Source organism: Lynx rufus, unplaced genomic scaffold (assembly GCF_022079265.1).
Source record: "Lynx rufus isolate CCGP_SWC_20201006 ecotype Redwood Valley unplaced genomic scaffold, mLynRuf1.p SCAF_5, whole genome shotgun sequence".
Classification (NCBI taxonomy): Eukaryota; Metazoa; Chordata; class Mammalia; order Carnivora; family Felidae; genus Lynx; species Lynx rufus.
Window position 1 is genome coordinate 152,727,120 of NW_025814867.1, and position 22,154 is coordinate 152,749,273.

The following is a 22,154-nucleotide window of genomic DNA, read 5'->3' on the forward strand; positions in this document are numbered from 1 at the left end:
CACCATCAGGTGGTACTGAAAAGTGAGGAAATGCTCATTTCTTTTTGTTTCATTTTGAGCAAATACAGAACCTTGTTACCTTGTCAATTTTTACCCACACACACACAAAAAACCCCATAAAATACAAACTTTTCACATACTAAGAATCACCAACTTTCAAATATCACACAGAATTTCTGCACTAAAGTAACTATACCTATGTATTAATAAAACCTGTTAGCTGTGGCTTTTTAAAAGTCTAACTATATTACTGTAAAATATTCAAATAAAAAACAACACTCCCACCTAGTGGATACAAGAAAAATCTGGCTTATATCACCAAAGAAAGGAACTAAAACTACAATGAATTTAAAATAAGTTTATTCTGTTTGAACACCCTCAAAAGACCCCCTTGGAAAAAAAGGAACCAACAAAACGGGACACGTAGCTCCCTTTAAAGGAACGGGTGGGTAATAACACACTGTACAAAACCACCTCTGGAATCACGTGTAAATGTTACTCTGAATCTCATTTGTTGTCATCAACTTCTTCAGTATCTCTGTGCTCTGGGGAATATTCTGGAAGAAGAGAAAAAAGTTGTTAATACAGGGAGATGGAGAACTCGGTTACAACGAACCCACCCACTCCAACCCCACAGGCTCAGGACATCAACCGGAGCACCTGACCGCAACAGCGCATCTCCGTGTTCCCGCAGAGGAAACATCTAAGCATGTCCTCCCCCTGCCCCAAACCCGCTGGGGGTGCCACACGGCCTCCACACACACCGGCCCGGCCTCTCTCCCACGGGAGCTCTCTCGCCCCTGCGCCCCCAATTCCAACTCTGCCCCGCCCTCCTCAAAGGTGTCCCGAGCCTGCCCCCTTCTGCACTCCCAGCCGCCCCCTGCACGCCCCCCTGCACGCCCCCCTCCGCACACGCCCCCTCCGCACACGCCACTACCCACGGGGATCCATCCATCTCTCAGATCCAGCCAAAGTGCCAGCCTCGCTCCAAACGAGCCTCATCCCCTCCTCCTCTCCTTCCCTCCCTCCCCCTCCCCTGCCCGGCATCACAGTCGCCTGCGCCACTGCCCCCTCCGCCACCTGCGGGCCAAGGCTGGGCACGACAGCAGTGACAGACCAGCCACGGCCCGCACTCACCAGGCAGTGGGAAGAGCCTATGTGTTCACTACAGACACGAACCGACTATTAGTATGTGCTCTGGAAGTGGTGCTAACTAGAGAACTGCTCATGACTCCCGGTAATTTGAAATTATGCTTGGATTACATTCGTTTTCCGGTTTTATTCCTAATAATTCAACAAACGACCGGGCATCCTCCTACATGCCAGGTACATGACGGGGTTGGAGGGGGCGGTACCGAAATGGAGAAACGCGGTCCACTCCCATGGAGCTGACCACCTAGCAAGCAAACTAATTTAAGAGCTAACCCCAACAGAACATGCCCAAAAAGGTGTCTTAACGCCAATGGCCATTCTAGAATAAAACAGGACTTGCACTGTGAACACTGTTGCAGTCTCTTCCCTGTAAGAGAGAAGTTCTTCACCAGGGTCCCTGCACTTTCAGCAAGCCCCTCGGGGACAGGAGGGGGGCAGGGTCCTCAACTACCAGCAACCACAGGCAAACTTGTGCACACGTCCCAGCGCGAACCTTCCTGGGGAAAGAGCCCACGACACACGCACCGAGAGCAGCCAGCCCCACGCAAAATTAAGTGAATCCACGTTGAAAATCTGATCCCTGCTGTGCTCACGACTGCCTTCTTAAACATTACAACCTTCCAAATGAGTTAGTTACAGAAACTTCCTGAACAGTGAAACCATCTTTCTACATAGCCACCTGGGATTTATATCCATACACTGCAAGGATCTACCATGAGAAAGTGGGAAAACAGTTCTCGAGTTACAGGAGCACATCTAAAAGAGGGTGACGGGCCCACTCAACGTGCCGGACTAGAAAGCTTTATTCTGAGAAAAAAGGATCTCTAAGTGTTGCTTGGGTTTTGCATTGGTACCAGAAATTCACACCTGTTACTAAGTTTGTGGCAACTCAGCTCTTAAGTCAGTGAGTGAAAACCTTACCTTAACCAAACCTTTCAAGCTTCTGGAAGAAAGGACAGGCTTAAAAGCTCCAACTGTAATGAGGTCTAACTTCATCACATCAGTATAGCACAAGTACAGAATCGCAGGGATTTTCCACACTTGGCAGTAACTCAGAACTATGAGTCATACAAGGGAAAAAACCATTGAAGTCTTCTACTATGTGATTTTTAAACTAAACATGTCTATATAAAAAAGGCTACTTTTAAAAACAGTTGTCTCTGTTGCCTCCCTTAATCAAAGTGTTTACTGCCATATTAAACCCCTTACAATGCATATGTTCTTTCAAAGCTGATTTATCTTCCTAAGTAATTTCTTGCGTTTATAAACAGTTTATTTTGCATTTCCTGAAAACACTGAGACACATCTTAAGTAACTTCAAGATTAAAATTTTGCTGCATATAATAAATTAAAAGTAAATAATAAATACATAGTGCACAATGTAAAATACTTAGCCACTTATTCTAGTAAACCTAACATTTAACGGGGGGAAAAAACTTTTACTTATTAACAAATAGCAATCATATAACATATCAGCTACTGAAAAGTAACTGACAATCTCATTTTGACACGATGCTAGGGTATAATTAACAACAGGAGTAAAAAATAAAATACTGACAATACCACTACGATTCAGTTTCTGGAGACTTCTATGTCGACAATTAAAACATACTTTACCAACTTTTCATGCACCAACAATTTACATCTAACACTGGCCTGCATGATGAGTTATCACGGACCAAAAAGAAACAGAGCAACTCTGAAGCCTAGCAGTTAATTAAGAACTCTGAGCTGCTCTCGCGTGGGAACTGTGTGTCTGGAAAATGTTAAAACTCACATCAAACACAACCTACTAGCAACAACAGACATTAAAGACAAACAGCAGAACACTGGTATCAGTCATCATCAAAAACTACTTTAAAAAGACCTCCAACAGTCAAATAACCAATTCAACAATAATAAGCCGTAACGTAAATATTACAAATTTTAATACCACCTGCGGCAGGAAGATCATGCACAATATTTGGTTGTTCTAGCAGTGAACAGCACGGAGGCTCTTTGAAATTCTCTGTTTTTAGGGCTTTCAGGAAAGGAGAATGGAGGCTGCTGGTAGATTCTGCGGTTTTATAGTCAGTAACATGTCGACACGTGAGCACAGTCACTTGCATGTTCTTCCTTGGACAAGAGCCAAAGACCTAGCAAAAGTGACCCCAAGTTAAAAGACATCTCTAATTTTGTTACGGAACAGAAGCATGCCTCTAGCTGTTTACCCAACACCATTCACCGTGCCTTGCGAGGTGGACGCGTCCACTGAAATACACAGTATGTGCTTTGCTGTCCCCTCACCCAGGCATGATCTCGGTTCTGTCACGGTCTAGCTTGGTGATTTTCTTGGTCACTTTCCTCATCTGCGAACTAAGAACGACAGTACTGCCCACCCACCTGAGGGAACTGCAACCTGTAGTAAATGGAAGTCAGGAACACACACGGCCAGAGCAGCTGTGGGGATAACCAGGACTGGCACCGAGAGTGGACCTGCCACTTGACTACGAGATCTCGACTAAGGGAGGTTATTTCTAAACACAGCTTTACTTGCAAGCTACCTTCAGAATAGGAGTCTATCAGCAAAAGGAAGCGATCCCCTTTCTCTAATCCATGTACTGATGTGTTCTAGAACACTTTTTAATGAAGACGTTTCTAAGCTGCAAGTTGTATGCACAATAGTGCTGTATCAGTGCAAATGATTAAGTTCACTATTTCGATTGTAGGCAAGTTTCAATCACTCTAGACCTTTATTTCCTCACAAGTTTGTATTTCATGAGTTTCCAAGGACCCTTCCAGCTTTTAAAATCTATGGTGATGTAAACCCAAAAAAAGCAGCTATTTTTTAAAGAAAAAAAAGGAGACTTTAGGCCACTTTGGAAAATATTTTATGAAAAGAGAATGGCTTTTCAAACAATAACAACAGAACTAAAGATTCTATGTGTCATAAAGGATTTGTAAGTCTAATTTCATCATATCACAGATCTGTAAACAAACAAAAAATAGTTAACACAATATACATCTGTCAGCAGGTACATCCCATTTAAGATACATTACTGGGGTGCCTGGGTGGCTCAGTTGGTTGAGCACCTGACTTCGGCACGGTCATGATCTCACGGTTCATGAGTTCGAGGCCCACGTTGGGCTGTGTGCTGACAGCTCAGAGGCTGGAATCTGCTTCAGATTCGGTGTCTCTCTCTGCCCCTCCCCTGCTTGCACTATCTGTCTCTCTCAAAAATAAATTTAAAATTTTTTTAATTAAAAAAAAAAGAAAAACAACATTACTCACAAGGCCTAATTTATCATCCTCCCTGTAATACCTATAATCTGAATTCACACTTGAGCACTCTGTTAGACTATGTGTGATTATTAGGATTTTGTGGCTGACATGAACCAAACAGTAGGGGGACCCAAAGAGTGTCCCACAGGAAAAAAAAAAATACTGATTAAAAAGTTTTTTAAGGGGCGCCTGGGTGGCTCAGTTGGTTAAGTGGCCGACTTCGGCTCAGGTCATGATCTCACGGTCCGTGAGTTCGAGCCCCGCGTCAGGCTCTGTGCTGACAGCTCAGAGCCTGGAGCCTGTTTCCGATTCTGTGTCTCCCTCCCTCTGACCCTCCCCCATTCATGCTCTCTCTCTGTCTCAAAAATAAATAAATGTTAAAAAAATAATAATAATAAAGAAAAATTAAAAAAAAATAAAATAAAAAGTTTTTTAAGTCTGGATGAGAAAAGGTGCTCTGCAGTACAAAAATAATAAAATATTTTTGACGTAATAGTCATCCTACTTAAATCAAAAACCACGAATTAACACAGCAGTTTCCTGCCCTTCTGAGATCTGAGGAAAGCTATGGACTCTCTCCCTAGAAAAATAAATATTGGTACAAAACACAAAATCACATACAGGATCATGGGAAGGGTCAAAGACCTTCTTAAATAATTCCTCATTTAATAAAATGTATTTAATAACTTTTAATAAATGTTTCTAAGTATGCCAATCTGGTCTGAAACAGGCATACACCAAATTTCTTATTTCTAATGAATTTAATTTTAACAGCTATACAAAAATATATCTAAAGATTTAAGCTGAAATGTTACTAAGATATATATGAGACCTACTTCCTTTAAAAATAATATGCAACTGGGGGCACCTGGGTGGCTCAGTTGGTTAAGCATCTGACTCTTGGTTTCGGCTCAGGTCACAATCTCAGTTTGCAGGTTCGAGCCCTGCATTGGGCTCTGCGCTGACAATGCACAGCCTGGTTGGGATTCTATCTCTCTGCCCGCTCCTCTCTTCTCTCTCTTTCAAAAATAAATTAATTATTTAAAAATAATAATAATATGCAACTACCAGAATCATGATTATTCTCTAAAACTCCTAAATTCTTTACTGAAAAATGACTTCCTTTTTTAATTCTTTTTAACATTTATTTATTTTTGAGAGACAGAGCATGAACGGGGACGAGCAGAGAGTGAAGGAGACACAGAATCCCAAGCAGGCTCTAAGCTCTGAGCTGTCAGCACAGCGCCCGACGCGGGGCTCAAACCCACGAACCATGAGATCATGACCTGAGCCGAAGTCCGACGCTTAAACGACCGAGCCACCCAGGCACCCCTGAAAAATATGTTTTATTGGGCACATACTATGTGCACAATTTCCCCACAGAATGAAGCCTCAATTAATTTATCCTAATGCTAAGAAAAATGGATGTAATATCTTGGAATTTGGAGCAAGCAGCAGCTGGGTGCCAACCCCCTGAATCCAGCTCACACCCATTTCCTGCCTCCCAACTCGGGGCATCTCCAGCCAACACTGTCAGCACTGCTGTTTTCTGCCCCTGGCCATGACCCGGTTCCGTTTCTTGTCAGTAGCCTGTTTCTCTTTCGAAGGTCACAATATGGTGGATGGGAAGAATCACAAGATGCTTTAGGCTTCTATGACCCACAATCTTCAGCACATTGCTGATTACATTTGTTAAATGAGTTTTTATTCTTCGAATTTTGTAATAGATTGCTACAATATCTTTTAGAAAAAAAAAAACAACAACAAAGACTTCTCCTGTTCCAGTACTTAGCTATGGAGGTTCAAGCGTCAAGATACAGAACGCCTAAGAAACGTCACTCGGTGTGACCACAGGCCAGCCTTCACTTCTCTCTTACCTTGTCCAGCCACTGATACTGCTGGTCTTCAGCAACATAGCAGCTGCACTGACAGAGCAAGACCTGGAAAATCACATTCCAAGTATTCTGTCAGGTCAAACGACTTGTACACACACCCCAAACTATCATCATTTACATTACCATTTGAATCCTAATATAACCTTTAGACAACACGTGTCTTTCTGCACTGCTATTGGCTTATTCATTTACCTTTAAAATTTAAGAATCAAGCCACTACTGGCAGTTAGCACGAGAATAAGGTACACAGCGACAGAGTGACCCCAAGAGCTCGCACCGGAGACCCTGAAGATACTACCAGTAAATGCTACCAGCATCTTCTTTACAGCACAGGCATTATCAGTCCTGTTGCCCTTCTGGGGGGTCACACACCAAGAAGACCGAATGCAAAATAAACATAAACGCTATAAAATGTAAGCATTATACAAACACTAGGAGCTATCAGAGTGAATGATAGCCTGACAGCACCTCAGCCCAAATGGCATTCTAGAACGGTTCCGGTGCCTGTGAAGATGGTATTATTTTAGAAACCAAGTTCCAAACCATATGGTCAAAATGAAGTAATCTGTAATGACCCCATGCCATAAAATGATGGATTCTTGATTATTAATACTCATGGAATGATAGTACCCACTGAACTCAACAACATCCATTAAAATATTGCCAGAAATGCTGACACTTAATTACCCAAGGGAAGCACAGGAGGGGAAAACGGTGCCTGGCGATAGGGGAAAAGACAAAGACTGGATACATAATGAACTACACACGCAGGTTCTGCATAATCAAGAGAGAGCTGAGTGATAAATGGTACGACCAGACGAAGGGACAGAAATTTCTCCTACCTGACCTTCACAACCCATTCTAAAGTGAATATTTCCAACTAAAGATCAAATCGAAAACATGCTTAGTTTCGTTATTTCCTATAAATGCTGGATGTGTATAAAAATCCTCACATAAACTTAAATAGCTTTGGATTACATGTTAAAAAAAAAAGAAAGTTAAGTATTACAAAATCAAACTTTACATTTTAAAAGGCTAACATGTGGAACCCTTACCTTTTGAAAGAAGCCACATTCTAATATTTTGGAATTAGTGACTTCTTCCATTGTTTGGGACCCCTGCCCTGGCCCTTGTTCACGTGTTCAGCAGCTGTGGAACGGGACTCTGTCAGACAAGCAGGTGGGGACACACGTCACCTGCCTGGCCACCTCATCTGCCTGACTCATCTCTCAAACTGCCCACTGGGCCGTGTCCTCTGAATGGACCCAAGATTAGGATTCAAATGCACAGGACACGAGGAAATTCCTTAGCATCAGCTCCAGAATGACTTTTCGGACTTAACAAATGAGGACAAATCAGGACAGGGGAGAAGCTCGATGTCCAGAGAATTGTGCTGAGAACGCACACAGCTTCCGTCTGTTCAGCAAACGTTAACGGAGCTTCCAGCATGAACCAGGCATTTGCTGAACACTGGGTACACAGCAACAAAGGACAACCCCCTGCTTTCTCAGAGTGAACACGGTTTTGCACACTTAAGAGCTGCACGCTGAGAGAATTTTGTGAATGAGTGCAAGGTCTGAATGTCTACTGTTTATGGTTTTTTCCTACCAAAGCGATCTCCGAATTTCCTAGGAACTTTATCAACACACCGTATATATCCTGTTGCTATTCACGTAAAGAAAAGAGTGCTTACTAGCACTGCCTACAGGCAGAATTCCTCAGCCCAACAGGAGAGGTAAAGGAACACGGACTTCAAACGGACACCACATGAACAATGCTAAACAACTACTTCTGAAGCATACGAGCAATCCCCACATACCGAGGGATTCGATTTTAGATGATAAAACACACAAAAGGCATCTGTCGGGGAAAGATGTACGGTGTCCGTTGTTCTACACCATTCATTCCAGAGTTTGGCACAACCGACTTCTTCCCAGACTCCTGAATTCATAACAAATGACGACAAAAATGCTGTGAAAAACAATTCACATTGAGTTAGTGCTTGGTTCTGCAAGCTGCATTTTCTACAGTAAAGAACAGTTCCAAGTTACCCTAGAATTCTAGAGCTACAAGAGCCATTAAGACCACTGACCTTACACCACCCTTTTGCAGGAAAGGAAACTGAGGCCTCAGGAAGTTAAAGGCTACTGCCCCCAAATACAGATTAGAGGCAGGAACTGAGGACACAGGTTTACTGTCGGACTTTACCGCACACTCACAACGTACCACTTGCGGGAAAATTCCAGGCCAGGAGCATTATACGTCAATGAGTCCGTAGTTATATACCATGTACTTAATGATGTCCTCCAAGCACTGGGGCTACCTTACAGGGCAAGGGGTCTACTTCACTGGAGACCCCGAAGGCTCTCCCCCCAGCCTGTGAACTGGCTAAAACTACACAGGTTTGTGCATGTGCACGTGTACATTGTTCTGGACGAACTCTGCTCTGTGCTAACATTAACCTATCAGATGCAGGCATCCATGAACAGGCCTTCAAACTTGAGGGCTCAAAAACGTTAGCAACGGAACGCTCAGAACTGTGAGCGATCATAGTTACTTTTAGGGTTCTCATCGTGCTGTCAAGAGCCTGTTAATTCAAACACCGTGAAGAACCACTGGTGCAAGGGGGCCACGTACACATGCCACCTCTGTCCCTCCAAGTCAGCCCCACACAGACCCAGGAGTCTAAAGAAATCTGGATACCTCAACACACTATAAACCCAGTTCCCGGAATTTACAACCTCCTGGAGCTAAGAACAACACTTCCTTTTTCATTTTTTTTTTTTTTAATACTTAAAAAAAAAAATTTTTTTTTAATGTTTATTTATTTTTGAGACAGAGCATGAACGGGGGAAGGTCAGAGAGAGAGGGAGACACAGAATCTGAAGCAGGCTCCAGGCTCCGAGCTGTCAGCACAGAGCCCGACGCAGGGCTCGAACTCACAAGACCATGAGATCATGACCTGAGCCGTAAGTGGGAAGCTCAACCGACTGAGCCACCCAGGCGCCCCAAGAACACTTCCTTTAAGTCTTATTGGTGTCACATGAGGAGGCATAGACTTTACTCACATACAAAGTCACTCTGCTATGACTATTTCTTAAAAAGTAACAGACATTTGAAATCTTTTATGATGGAAAGCAGTAAGTAACTTTGGATTTTGCTCTTTCGATTTTGCTCTTTCAACAAAAGGTTCAGTCTAACACATTTCCACTCACCTACTGCATTATTTCCTATAGCAATTATGAACTTGGAGCAAGGATATTTTTCCAGCAGAGAAACTTCCAAAGATGTTTTTGTTTGTCTTCGAAAGAGCCGCACCTCCCTAACACAAGAAACAAAAGACAAAACTAAAACAACTTAAATATTCTTGGTACCATATAAGGAGAAAAAGGATACTATAAATACATCTTATAGGGGCGCCTGGGTGGCGCAGTCGGTTAAGCGTCCGACTTCAGCCAGGTCACGATCTCGCGGTCCGTGAGTTCGAGCCCCGCGTCGGGCTCTGGGCTGATGGCTCGGAGCCTGGAGCCTGTTTCCGATTCTGTGTCTCCCTCTCTCTCTGCCCCTCCCCAATTCATGCTCTGTCTCTGTCTGTCCCAAAAATAAATAAAAACGTTTAAAAAAAAAAAAAAAATTTTAAAAAAAAAAAAGAAAAAAAAAAATAAATACATCTTATAATAGGTAACACGCAAACTCTAATCTCATAAAGAATGTAATTACAATTGAAAGGAAACAACAGGTTGGAGCAACAATAACTAACAGATGAAACCACCTGATGCAAAACTCATGGAGAACTCCACAATGAAGATCAGGCTGTCCCCCTGACCCACTGATCAATCAATCAATCTTAGCATCCCTAAAAGTGGGACAACTGGGTCCCAGTGGGCAACAAGAAGCACCAAGCACCACCGCAGAAGCATTCTTGCCAGCAAAATATTGAACTTGCACCTGACCACGCCTCTAAAAGGAACATCCATTTACAGGAAACGCAGGTAATGGACACACACATTAGATCAGACAAATCCAGAGTGTGGGACACCCTACAGGACACGTCTCTCAGCATGGGTGAGAAGGGGCTGCTCTAAATGATGGGCATCTCAAGGGACAGAAAAGTCCAAAGGTAATGTGTGGACCTTGTCAGGATTTTGATTTACACAAACACACTGTGAACATCATGTTTGAGATTACTGAATAAATCTGATCATGCACGGACTATTAAATGGTAACAGGAATTATTAATTTTGTTAGGGGTTATCACAGCATATGCAAGAAAGTGCCTATATCGTTTGAGGTGCATTCTGAAAAATGTCGAGGTGAAAGGCTATGGTCACTAGGGGTGGCGGGAGATAAATGCGGCAAAATCTTCATTAACTGCTGAATTTGCATGACTGGGTAGGGATGAAGGGTCACTTTACTACTTTCTCCAACCTGTGTGTGTTTGGAAATAATTGTGTTTTTAAAGAGACAGATCATCCACCTGCTGCCGATACCGATGCTAACGAAGAGTGGGGCGGAGGATAAAGAGGCTTTTGAGAGCGCTGTCTTAAGTCCACGAACCAAACACGCGACGACCGCGGGGCCCAGCGACGGCACCGCAGCCCGGGAACACGTCACGAGTGCCCCCAAGTCCACGCAGAGGGAGGGCCCAGCGAGGCAGCGGGCTGGCTCTGCCGGCCGCGCCGAGGCCCCCCGCTGAACCCCGGGCAGGTTGTGCCGGGCGAGCCCCAGGCAGAGCCGGGCCGCGGACCGGCCGCAAGCCCCAGGGTCCTGCGCCCAGGACCTCACCTCTTCCGCGCCAGCTGCCGCCGCACCTCCCTGTCTTCGGCCGTCTCCCTCCTCTCGTCCTCCTCTTCCTCCTGGTCTTCCGTCCCGGCTCGGCACGGCGCCTTCACCACCTCTCCGAAGAACGTGGCCGCCATACCCACCCCGCCACCTTCCCAGGCTAACCGCGGCGCGCCGGCTCAGCGCATGCGCCCCCGCGCCGCCACGCCCCCTGCACCGCCCCCGCGCCCCTGAACTCCGCCCTCACGCCACGCCCCCGCGCACGCGCGCCGGGTGCCTGAGGCCGCGCCAATCCCGAGCGTCTTCTCCCGCAGGTTGTGTCCGCAGGGGCACCGAGAGGCCTGATGACTGCGGGCTAGAGAGGCGAGCCGGCGGCGGGGGCGGGGCCCGCGGCGTGGGGCCTGGGCCGGTGACCGACCCGGGAGAAGCCGGCTCAGCCGCCCTTCCTTCCCTCACCCCGAGTCCGTCCTCCTGGAGGCGCAGCTTTGCCGTATTAAGCACCGGGCTGCGGACCGAGGGCGGGAAGAAATACAGCGCTTCGTGGTGGTATAAAATGCGACTTTTACTCTGGCAATAAGAATTCACACTTCAAAAGCTGATGATTGTCAAGCCGATCTAAAAGAGTTTATGAGAATGCAAAAATAGTTACTTCTTTTTTTAAAACGTGGCCATTTCCAATACAAAATTTATTTTCGCTTTAAGTAGCCTTTCACGAATAAGCAGAGTGTGCAGTTGCTTTCGAGCCGGTTCTCTTTCCTCGGGGCGCGGCGGAGGACCCATCGCCGGACACTGTTCCGGGCGGGCGCGAGGCGCAACTGCGGACACTTGAAGTGACGGGGTCCAGGGTGGCGAGCGACACAGACCCTTCACCTACACGTAGTCGTACTGAAAACACGTGGCACTGCTCACATTTTGGAAGGCTGCCGAGAAGCACAGAGTTCAGTACTAGTTTGGGGGCAGGCGGAACCTCTGGAGGTAATCAAACAAATCTCAGGAAGCTGCTAGAAATACCTTGTTTTAAGACGTGGAGAAATACGATCGACAAGAGCATCTACATTGAATCAGTTTTAGCGGTTTTACACATTCCAGCAAAATAAATGTTTGGGTTTTGAAGCAAAATTTGAACATTTCAGTATAAAGAATGACCAAAGTGCTATCCCGTAAGAGCTTGGGAAAGTTTGGGTGTACTTACGGAGTAAGATTACCAATGTGGTATTTTTTTTTATTTTTTTAAATGTTTATTTATTTTTGAGAGAGACAGAGCATGAGCAGGGGAGGGGCAGAGAGAGAAAGGGAGACACAGAATCTGAAGCAGGCTCCAGGCTCTGAGCTGTCAGCAGAGTCTGATGTGGGACTTGAACTCACAGCCGTGAGATCAGGACCTGGGCTGAAGTCAGACGCCTAACCGACTGAGCCCCCCAGGTGCCCCACCAATGTGGTATTTTTAAGCTGCATTTATACGGGTGGGTTGTTTTAGAGAAGGACTGAATTGCAGAATAAAAAGAATGTTTGGGTATCACTGTGACTTAATCCTTTTGTCCAATAAAGTAACTTGCCATTTTTAACCAGTAAAATTTAAGCTCGATTTGCTTTTACAATTACATTATGAAGAAATCATTTCTAGAAAGCTGATTAAAATTAGGAGTAGGGTAATACATTTGGCCATGGTTTAAATTCTGCATACATTTCAGAGAGTTTTACAATAATGTTAAGTTTTAAACAAATGCTTATTTCATGCAGTTACAATAAATTTAGGCCAAACACTTTTTAAAAAGGCAAAGATATGTTCAATTTAAATACTAATTCAGCAAAGAGATTCCATTTGGAAAGATCGCTGGTGACACCGTCTCAAGTACTGGCGGAAATTAAGCCCATCAGAGAACATCATAAATTCAAAACAAATTCTTTGATTACACTGAAATTGTCAAGAAATTTTGCATAAAATAGTCTTAACTGAGACTTAAATATTTTCATATTATGGTACTTGTTAAGGATATAACATCCCCAATAAGAAATTTCCACAAAATTAAGGGTAAATATGGGAGCGGAAATAGGTTTAAACAGTTCATTAGCAATCAAAAATCAAACCCCATGCACCTAAAAATATTAGCAATTTATTAGGAATTCTTCCCTTTCTCACCTGTACTAGTAACAAGATACTGGTATCAGTATTTCTGATGAAAGTACACTATAAACAGAGAGCAAAGGACACAGACTCTGTAGGTTAGAAATATTCTGGCTTATGCTAAGAGAGAGGAAAATAAACGACAAAAAGCCTTTTTCTTAAGGAGACATGCAACCACAAACGAATTTCTCAAGTAATCTAGACACTTGGGTCTGTCTGTATAACCAAAATATATGCATTACATTAGTCTTTTAATGAAGATGGAATAGAAACCCGTAGGTTTCTATATTTCACTTTTTCAGATTTACACATGCAAATCATATATTAATATTCACAGATATTTTTAAATGGGAAAACAACTTGCTTCTAACAATTCGCTTCTCCAATAGCATGTTACTATGTTAAGATTAACAGTGCGTTCATTTAATCTGGTGATCTTAGTTTCAACAAATACCTATTAACAACAAATTAAACCTCATCGCAAAGAAATTCTTTATAGTATCAAGATCAGATTTTCTAATCCTAGCAAAGGCCACAATGAAATAGCCCACATGCTGCCAGTAAAATTTGTTGTAATGAAACTGTAACCAATTTGCTCAAAGTGTTCACAAAGTACTGATTTTTAAGGTGCTGAAAAGAAACCTAAGAGGATGTCACTATCATCCAAAAATATGACTGTTTTGATCTTAATCTATACCTTTTATTATTAACTGGTTAAAACTAAGACCTTGCCTCATAATGAGGTACATTTTGGCATCACTGTAAATGCAGTTATGTGAAAGGAAAAGTGAGGAAAAGAAGTTGTGATAGTCACATTCATAGCCTTCATAGAAAAATATATATTCCCTGAATTAGTCACATCAAGTGGTCGCCATTCAGTACGGATTCCAAGATTATAAACAAAATAAGACATTGATGGGTTTTTGCTAACTGCCTATTTCCAACACTCCACTTCAGAACTCGATCATCAACCTCCACATCATTCAATCCCCAGGTCCTTCCAGTTTAAGTTGTTTTAGACTTGTGAGGTTGTGAATTGCAGGGACTGGATCTTACTTAGGTATTTGGTTCACTCAAAAGTCAAATTGGCTCCATGGCACTTCCTCTTGAAACGTGCGTTAATATTTTTTCCCTCTTACTTTAGTAAACACCGTAGCTATGGTGGTCTAAATTTTTATTCTCTAATGCAAAAGGCTTAAAATTAGCATCAGGTTGCGATTTTGACATTTTTTTTTTCCAGTCCCTGAAGGTACAGACCCTGTACACTTTCCATTATGTTCCTCTAAGGAACCAAGAGATTTCTTCAAGACCCTTCCTTTCTGAACAGGAATAATCTTGTGACCGGCCATTTGTCCTTTTCTTTCCACCTCTCCACTACGGGCTCCACAATCTATTATACCCCCCAACCCCCAGATTCTCTGTTATGTGTCTCTGTACAAGAGCCCACTGCAAGGAAGGTTTCCTCCCACTTTGACCCACCGGAGTATGGCTTTTAGAAAATTCCTCAGAGGGGCGCCTGGGTGGCTCAGTCGGTTGCTTAAGCGTCCGACTTTGGCTCAGATCATGATCTCAGGGCCTTTGAGTTCGAGCCCCGCGTCGGGCTCTGTGCTGACAGCTCTGAGCCTGGAACCTGCTTCGGATTCTGTGTCTCCCTCTCTCTCTGCCCCTCCCCCATTCACACTCTACCTCTCTCTCAAAAATAAACATTAAAAAGAAAAGAAAAGAAAAGAAAATTCCTCAGAAAGTGCCAACAAGGGATTAACTTTAAGCTAGGAGCAGAATGCAACTGCCAGTTTATTTGTATCTGATTGTGTCCAATCAGATACAATCCCTGATTGAATCCAAATTCAAATCACTCCTACATTTTCCTAGTCATTATTGTGCTTTTTCTTTCCAGGATCTGAACGCCTTAAGAAAAGCGCTGTGCTATTAATACCTTCTGGTTCTTTTTCACTTCCTGAATTTATGCTTGTATCCTCCTCTTTATAAACACTCGGTAACTTTTCCTTAACCACAGCAGCCGCACTTCGATGGGGCAGTTTTCTGCTGCTCTTTCTAATCCAGACATTTTCTGGTCCTGAAAGCTTTTCCTTTAGATTACTCCTACTTTTATTTTATTTGCAGCCACAGTAGCACATCTACGGGGAACTTTCTCAGGTACCATTTCTGCTTTCAGAATTTCACGAGGCATTTGCACTGCATCCTGATGATGCTGCATACACGTTCTCACTTTTGTATTGGGTTCTCTGTCTCCGGGAAGAGTCTGAAAAATGAGTGAAAGTTCACATAAATGCAAACACTTGCAACACAAGACTTTACCGCTGCTTATGTTCCTCAATAACAAATCCCCAGATCGGAAGTTTTAAAACTACTCATTGGGGCACCTGGGTGACTCAGTCGGTTGGGCGTCCGACTTCAGCTCAGTCATGATCTCGTGGTTCATGAGTTCGAGCCTCGCGTCGGGCTCTGTGCTGATGGCTCAGAGCCTGGAGCCTGCTTCGGATTCTGTGTCTCCCTCTCTCTCTCCCCCTACCCTGCTCGCACGCTCTCTCAAAAATAAATAAACGTTAAAAAAATTTTTTTAAACTATTCACACTGCCAAATAAGGAAAAAACGTAAGTGATTATCATCAGTGATAACTACTCCCACCTCCACACCTACAAAAGGAAGTCTTGAGTAGTATGCCACCAGGTATACTCTCCAATCTGGAAAGAGAACAGTCACTCAAAACAGTACCAGGCTTCTGAGAAGGTACCTGTGGCATCATAAAGCACTAAATTTTTGGTATTGTTTCTAAAAGTCTATGTCGAACTAGCTTAGGATATTCAATGAGCTTTGAAATAATTTTCCTGGAACCTAAATGAGAAAGCAATGCCATCACGACTATCAGCTCTGCTTCAAGACAGTCCTGAAAGTGTTAATTCCAACACCTTTAGTCAAAAAAACATGAACCGGCAGATAAAAAGGAACTGCCTATTCATTTTAGAGAACTAAAATATGGTTTTAATCCTAGATCCATTTTTTCAACTATTTGAGCATTTTATTTAACTGTAATTCTTAAATCCTGGTTTCGTTTATTATTCAGGTATTTTCTCAGCAAGGTATATGCCAGGCATCCGGAGGACCAGGATAAGGATTCTAAAGCAAACTAATTCTATACCTGGAACTCTAGTTGCTGTAAGGACTAAAAGGTGTTGGGAGCCATGAGGACACCTTCTAGAAAGGGCAAGGAAAGCTCCCTTTGAGGAGGTGTTGCTGTAGCTGAGAGCTACAAACTGGAGGGGCCCCACTGTCAAAAGGCAAGACTAAAAGCTGCGGAGAAGCAACTTGCTCGGTGTGGCTGGGGATCCAACCCAGTTGTACCAAGTCACATGATGTTATGCCCACCGCTCTGCGTCTACCAGCTTAGGTGGGCTCACATCCTTTTTATTTCTGCCCGGGTCTCAAAGCTGCATTTGCAAATTTCAAATCCAGGAATGATCAGTGCACTTCTAGGGCAGAAGTACAGACATTCTCCACTTTTTGGAAGTTTGCGTGATGTCACCTCGCTTTTACAACAGACCTGCTTGGTTTTGCTAGCCAAAAGGGGCGCCTGGGTGGCTCAGTCGTTAAGCGTCTGACTTCGGCTCAGGTCATGATCTCACGGCTCGGTTGGTGAGTTCAAGCCCCACATCGGTGTCTGTGCTGACAGCTCGGAGCCTGGAACCTGCTTCGGATTCTGTCTCCCTCTCTCGCTCTGCCCCTCCCCCGCTCATGCTCTGTCTCTCTCTCTCTCTCTCTCTCAAGAATAAATAAACACTAAGAAAGAAAGAAAAAGCCTGAAAAGCACAAACAGCGTTCGGTGTTGGCTCTGACAGCAACGTTTTCCAGAGGCGCACCGCCCACCAAGCCCCCTCCCCCGCTGCCAGAGCTCTTGGAACTGTCCGAGCACCTGGGCCTGACCTCCGCTGACTTTGTGCATGTTAGCGTGTCCTAAGGTATCAGAGAAGCCTGACGGGTCATTTTTCAGGGTCTGCATATGACCCCAGTTTTTTCCCATAGAAGTTAATGGCATAGTTGCATCTCTGCTTTATGCTGTTGGGGCTTAGGAAAGATTCCCAGGAGCGCCCTACTTGCCAGTGGTGGGAAAACCTGTATCTCAAACGCACCTAAAGTGCACCAGCCCCTGAATGCTAGGCCTCATCAGCTGGCCATCCGGTCTTGCAGCCATTAAGTCAAACTACCTAAAACCATTGAAAAGGCACACAAGTCTTGCTGGGGGGGGGGGGGGGGGAGTTTGCAGGACCGCACCTCAAGTTTCCAGACAGTCAGCAGTCGGTTAGAACAGGCTATAGATCACTGAAATTCCCCCCCTTGACATCGGCATTCTCTCCCACTGGGTCCCTTTCACTACAAAAGCCGAGAAAATGAGGGCTCGTTTCGTTCTGTCGGCCATCACGTGATGCTATTATTCTATCGCAGTGAACCTTCCCAGCTTTTCCTTTATGAACGGAGAGGTTTGCCCTTCCGTCACCAAGGGCAAAGGAGTTGCAGGTGAAAACGGGCTTCTGTTGACTGACACGTTCATTAGTAGAGAATTGAGGAAAAGTCTTCTGCTCTCGAAAGGAAAGCCCTTCAGATTTGGCCCTAACTCTGTGACACTCATTTCAAAGATGTGCTTTCTCCAAGACCCGTGACAGAGCTCCCCCGGAGCAGGTGAGGAGCTGCTATGCTAAAAGCAACCTCCCCCCCACACCGAAGTGCAGCAGGCCCTTTGGCCAATTAGGTGCCATATATGCGTTTCCAGTGAAATCCTATCTCCAAAGGTAACACGTTTTGTTCAACGGAAGTCACCAGGCATTGCAAAAACGGCACTTCTTGAACGGCCTGAGCTCATCCCCTCGGCCCGTTGGGCAGCACCGCCTGGCGGGCTCTGGGCCCTCGCTCGCACAAGCGGCCTGAAGAGCAGGGCGTTTGCCCGGAGGGCCTCTTCTCGGGAATGCTTGGTGCGAACTACGGTCTCTGCAAAGCAACCCCCGATCCAAAATGAACCCTCGGCACATTACGTCAATGTTAGGCAAATACTAGAAGGCAAATTAACATGCTACGACAGACAAATGAGGCTTTTCTAAGTGTGTAACAAAATTAAGGTGAAATTCGACTTACAGTGGGGGATGAGGACACACACCAGAGTCACTCAACCACATCCATTTGCGCGTTGAAACATTAAAAGCAGCCAACCAGATCAATCTCGACAACACGTCGATAGTATGGAGAAAATCCTATCACAACTAAGAATTTCTTTGGGACACAAGGACTTCAGGTGCAGCAATGAATTCCTTTTTGATGTACTGATGGCAGTACCTGTATTGACCGTTTAGGAACCTGGTAAAATACTAACACGAACTCGTTTGAATAAGTGCTTATTTGTAATCCAAAATAAGGGAAAACAGTTAAGATTCTATTGAAGAAACTCTGATCAGGCTTTTAAAAGTACTTTAAGAAAATCTGAACTTCCAATAAGTTAGTGCGTCAAGACGGGGGAGAAGAGTCCGTGCTAGTGTAGACAGCCGCTCCAGCTTGATGGAGCCGTAGCTCTAGCCTCAGACCTAAAGCGGAAAGCTCACAGGGTGAAGATAAAAGCAATCTGAGGAACACAGAAGAGTGACAGTGTGGGAAATTGTTAAAAAATATGTACACATAAGTCGGGGTCAATTTTATTACTGAGAACTTGGCAAATTATAAAGTGCTTTACTCTCCTTGAGAAAACTACAAATCGTTTTTACAAGTATATACAGGATAATTCAGGGTTAGAGAGAAGTCCAATCTAGAGGTCAGGGTACAAGCTTAAAAATTTTGGAGGCCACTACTCTAACAATACATATGGGACAGTGTCACTTAATACTAACCAGTCAGTACAGTCCCCCAAGTCCAACTGTCCTAGCCGGTCTTGGTGGGGCTTGGCGAGTCACGTGTACTGCTGCTTTCCTATAAATGACTCCCTATTGGGGGATGGCAAAAACCTCACTCGTGGAATGAAAACGTGCATGCGTAGTAGCACTCCACCACAGTTCACCTGGGGGACCACTTTAATTCTAACGCCCAGATCACTCTATTCTAAGACGCTCTGTGGTGAATAGGAACTTGGATGCAGACATCCGTTTTGGGTCAAAGCAAGCATCTCTAAGCTTCTATGTGTTAAGGACTAATCATATTCCAATTATGATACTTAATACAAAACTGTCTTCCTAAACCCAGAATAAACTTCACATCACTGCTATAGAAGCATGAAAAATTTTAATCTCATCGCATTTTAACTGCAGTATTAAAAACAAATCTGAGAATGGAAGATGATGAAAGCACGTCTGAAAATGAAAATGTGCTAGCCTATTTTACATACTTTTGACGTACTGAGGTCAGTGGCTGCTGTGGCGGGTTATCAATCCACAGAGGAGAAACCTTTTAGTTGCAAAACACAACCACCTCCCTCAAGCAAGGCTTTTGACAGAGTCAGTCTGAGATGCCCTTTCTTCACTGTCTGCCCTTCACTGATAATAAAATGATCAAAACTCAGGAAACAAACAGCATTTGTCACTGATAGTCATCCCTCCAAAAGCATAAGTTTCCAAAAAGATCCCATACACGGGAAAGTCTCTGTAGAGGATGACTGTAGACTAACGTGTTCCCTGTAACTCCCAGAACGGAACACTTCTATTTTCCGGGTGAGTTGGTTAACACTGAGAAGTCAGCCTCTACACTGGGGCCACAGGGGATCCTGAGCTTGTCAGAAATAATTCCCTAATCAAGAGTTGTTCTTCGCCAGCTTGGTCACTCTTATGGTTGAATAAATGCAGCACACTCCGTGATGGGCACCACAGAACTTGGTTTTGTTCTGCCTCTACGGCTGAGTAGCTCATCGCTATACAGCTCTCTCTCGTCTTTAGCGAACAGTTAACCGGTGACAGTCATTCTTACGATTCTCAAAGACTTGTGATGACTACTGCAAGTTTTTCTAAAAATCTGATAAAAGTTCTATCAAGTATGAATTCAACGATCCTGTATCTATCTGTTTAGTAAACTTCAGATAGCTCTCAGAGCATTTCGAACTGTTTGGCAGGAGAGGGTATCGGAAATAAACACTGGTTTTCGACTACTTTATTACTTCACCGAAGAGAAGCAGCAGGGCACAGACAATCCCACGCCAACCCCCTTTCAAGCCCGTCTCTAGTCTCCCTTCAGTCCTCCTGGCCCATCCAACACGGTGTGGCCCCGCGTTCTGCCTGCTTGAGAAACTAATCACAAGTGGACAGTAAGCTGTTTGAGAAACCGTAAAGATAAGTTGCAAGGGAAATTGGCTGCCTCCTGCAGACCTTATGGAATGAATCAGCTGGAAGGCTTGAAGTAGTTTAAAAAAGGAAAGAAAAAACCTTTTACTTGTCAGTAGGATAACATTAAGTTTATTATACTCTTTTAGTAACTAAAAAAAATTAAACTGGTTCCTAGATACCAACCGAGAGTCAGGCATGGTAATGAGTTTATTTAGAAAGTTAAAGTTTTGAAAGATCTTGTGTGCGAGTGGAAAATCTAAAGATCTGCCTTTTTGTCTGGCTCCAGTGAAACGGTTAGAGTTTCGTAGGTGAGCTGAATGTGTGCGTATGGTCCAAGGACTAAGCGAGGATCAGCACCTAGAAAATTACCTTCAATATATTAAAAATGAAAGATCAGGGGCGCCTGGGTGGCGCAGTCGGTAAAGCGTCCGACTTCAGCCAGGTCACGATCTCGCGGTCCGTGAGTTCGAGCCCCGCGTCAGGCTCTGGGCTGATGGCTCGGAGCCTGGAGCCTGTTTCCGATTCTGTGTCTCCCTCTCTCTCTGCCCCTCCCCCGTTCATGCTCTGTCTCTCTCTGTCCCAAAAATAAATAAAAAACGTTGAAAAAAAAAATTAAAAAAAAAAATGAAAGATCACTTTCGACATTTAGCCACTGATCAAAAAGGGTAATAACTTCTAAACAACATCCCCATAGGCCAGGCTGGCCGCGTGTGGTCCAGGCAAACTCTAGCTGGCCGTCTCGTTCCAGCTGGGTCAGTCAGAAGCCTCTTTAGGAGCCCAAATTCCCAACAGAGGTTTTAATAAATGATAAAACTTACCTTCAAATTACCTTAAAAACTAAAGTATGACCAGAAAGTATACGGAAACACTGACAATTAAATTCAGTGAAGCTATCAGTCCTGGCAAACAGTCTACAGTTACTTACAGGCTGCCAAAGACAGAGAGCCTGCAGATCTGTAAGACCCCGATGTTATAACTGGCCCCAGCCAACCTCCCTACATCAGATCCACACAAGCAATCCTTGAGGAGACACCAAGAAAAGGTCTTCATATTTTTCTACCAAATTAACAATGTATTAGGAACCAGCGTGGCAGATTATCAGGAACTGGTAAAAATCTCTCAACTTTGAGAATTCCCACATACCCTTAAGGCAACATCTACAGTTTAAGAAAATAGCTACGAAAAACTCAAAACGTGAGAAAAGACAACACAGCCCTCGCCATTATAGTCTTTACACTTTAATCCTCTCCATTAATTCACAATTTTGAGCTACCAAAGTGGTATTAGCATGTGCTAATCTGGTTGGACTAGATTTTTCCACAATGTTCCATTTTCTCCCTGGCTTTGACAAATTATACTTGGGTTTGGTCTTTGTTCCCAAATACTGGAATCAAGACAGTCTTAAACAGTGAAGCTGCAAATTTCTTACGGTTTCTGCTTTATTATTTGCTGTTATCCACAGCAGGAGTTGAGAGATCGACTTAGGTAATAATGGAAAGTTCTTCCGCAGTGAAGGCGCTCTGGTGCATTCCATCATACCACGAGATAACTGAACTACAAGTTCCATACAGTGTAAGGTGCTGAAGTGTTTGTGGACAACTACAAGGTGCGTGAGAAAGTAAATACGCTGA

At 44.0% G+C, this 22,154-nt stretch overlaps 1 protein-coding gene across 2 annotated transcripts; it reads right to left on the reverse strand.

Annotated features, from left to right (window-relative positions):
- Positions 1-343: 343 nt before the first annotated feature.
- On the reverse strand, positions 344-11,244 carry PSMG1 (proteasome assembly chaperone 1). Of its 2 annotated transcripts, XM_047099918.1 has the most exons (7): positions 11,095-11,244; positions 9,525-9,631; positions 8,129-8,280; positions 6,292-6,354; positions 3,089-3,287; positions 2,074-2,210; positions 344-557 (listed from the first exon to the last, which is right to left on the reverse strand). In XM_047099918.1, the coding sequence occupies exons 1-7, from the start codon at positions 11,226-11,228 to the stop codon at positions 483-485; spliced, it is 867 nt and encodes a 288-aa protein (XP_046955874.1). In that variant the 5' UTR covers positions 11,229-11,244; the 3' UTR covers positions 344-482. The 2 variants fall into 2 exon arrangements, with proteins under 2 accessions (XP_046955874.1, XP_046955875.1); XM_047099919.1 differs by lacking the exon at positions 9,525-9,631 and having other exon boundaries at positions 11,095-11,163.
- Between the last annotated feature and the right edge of the window lie 10,910 nt (positions 11,245-22,154).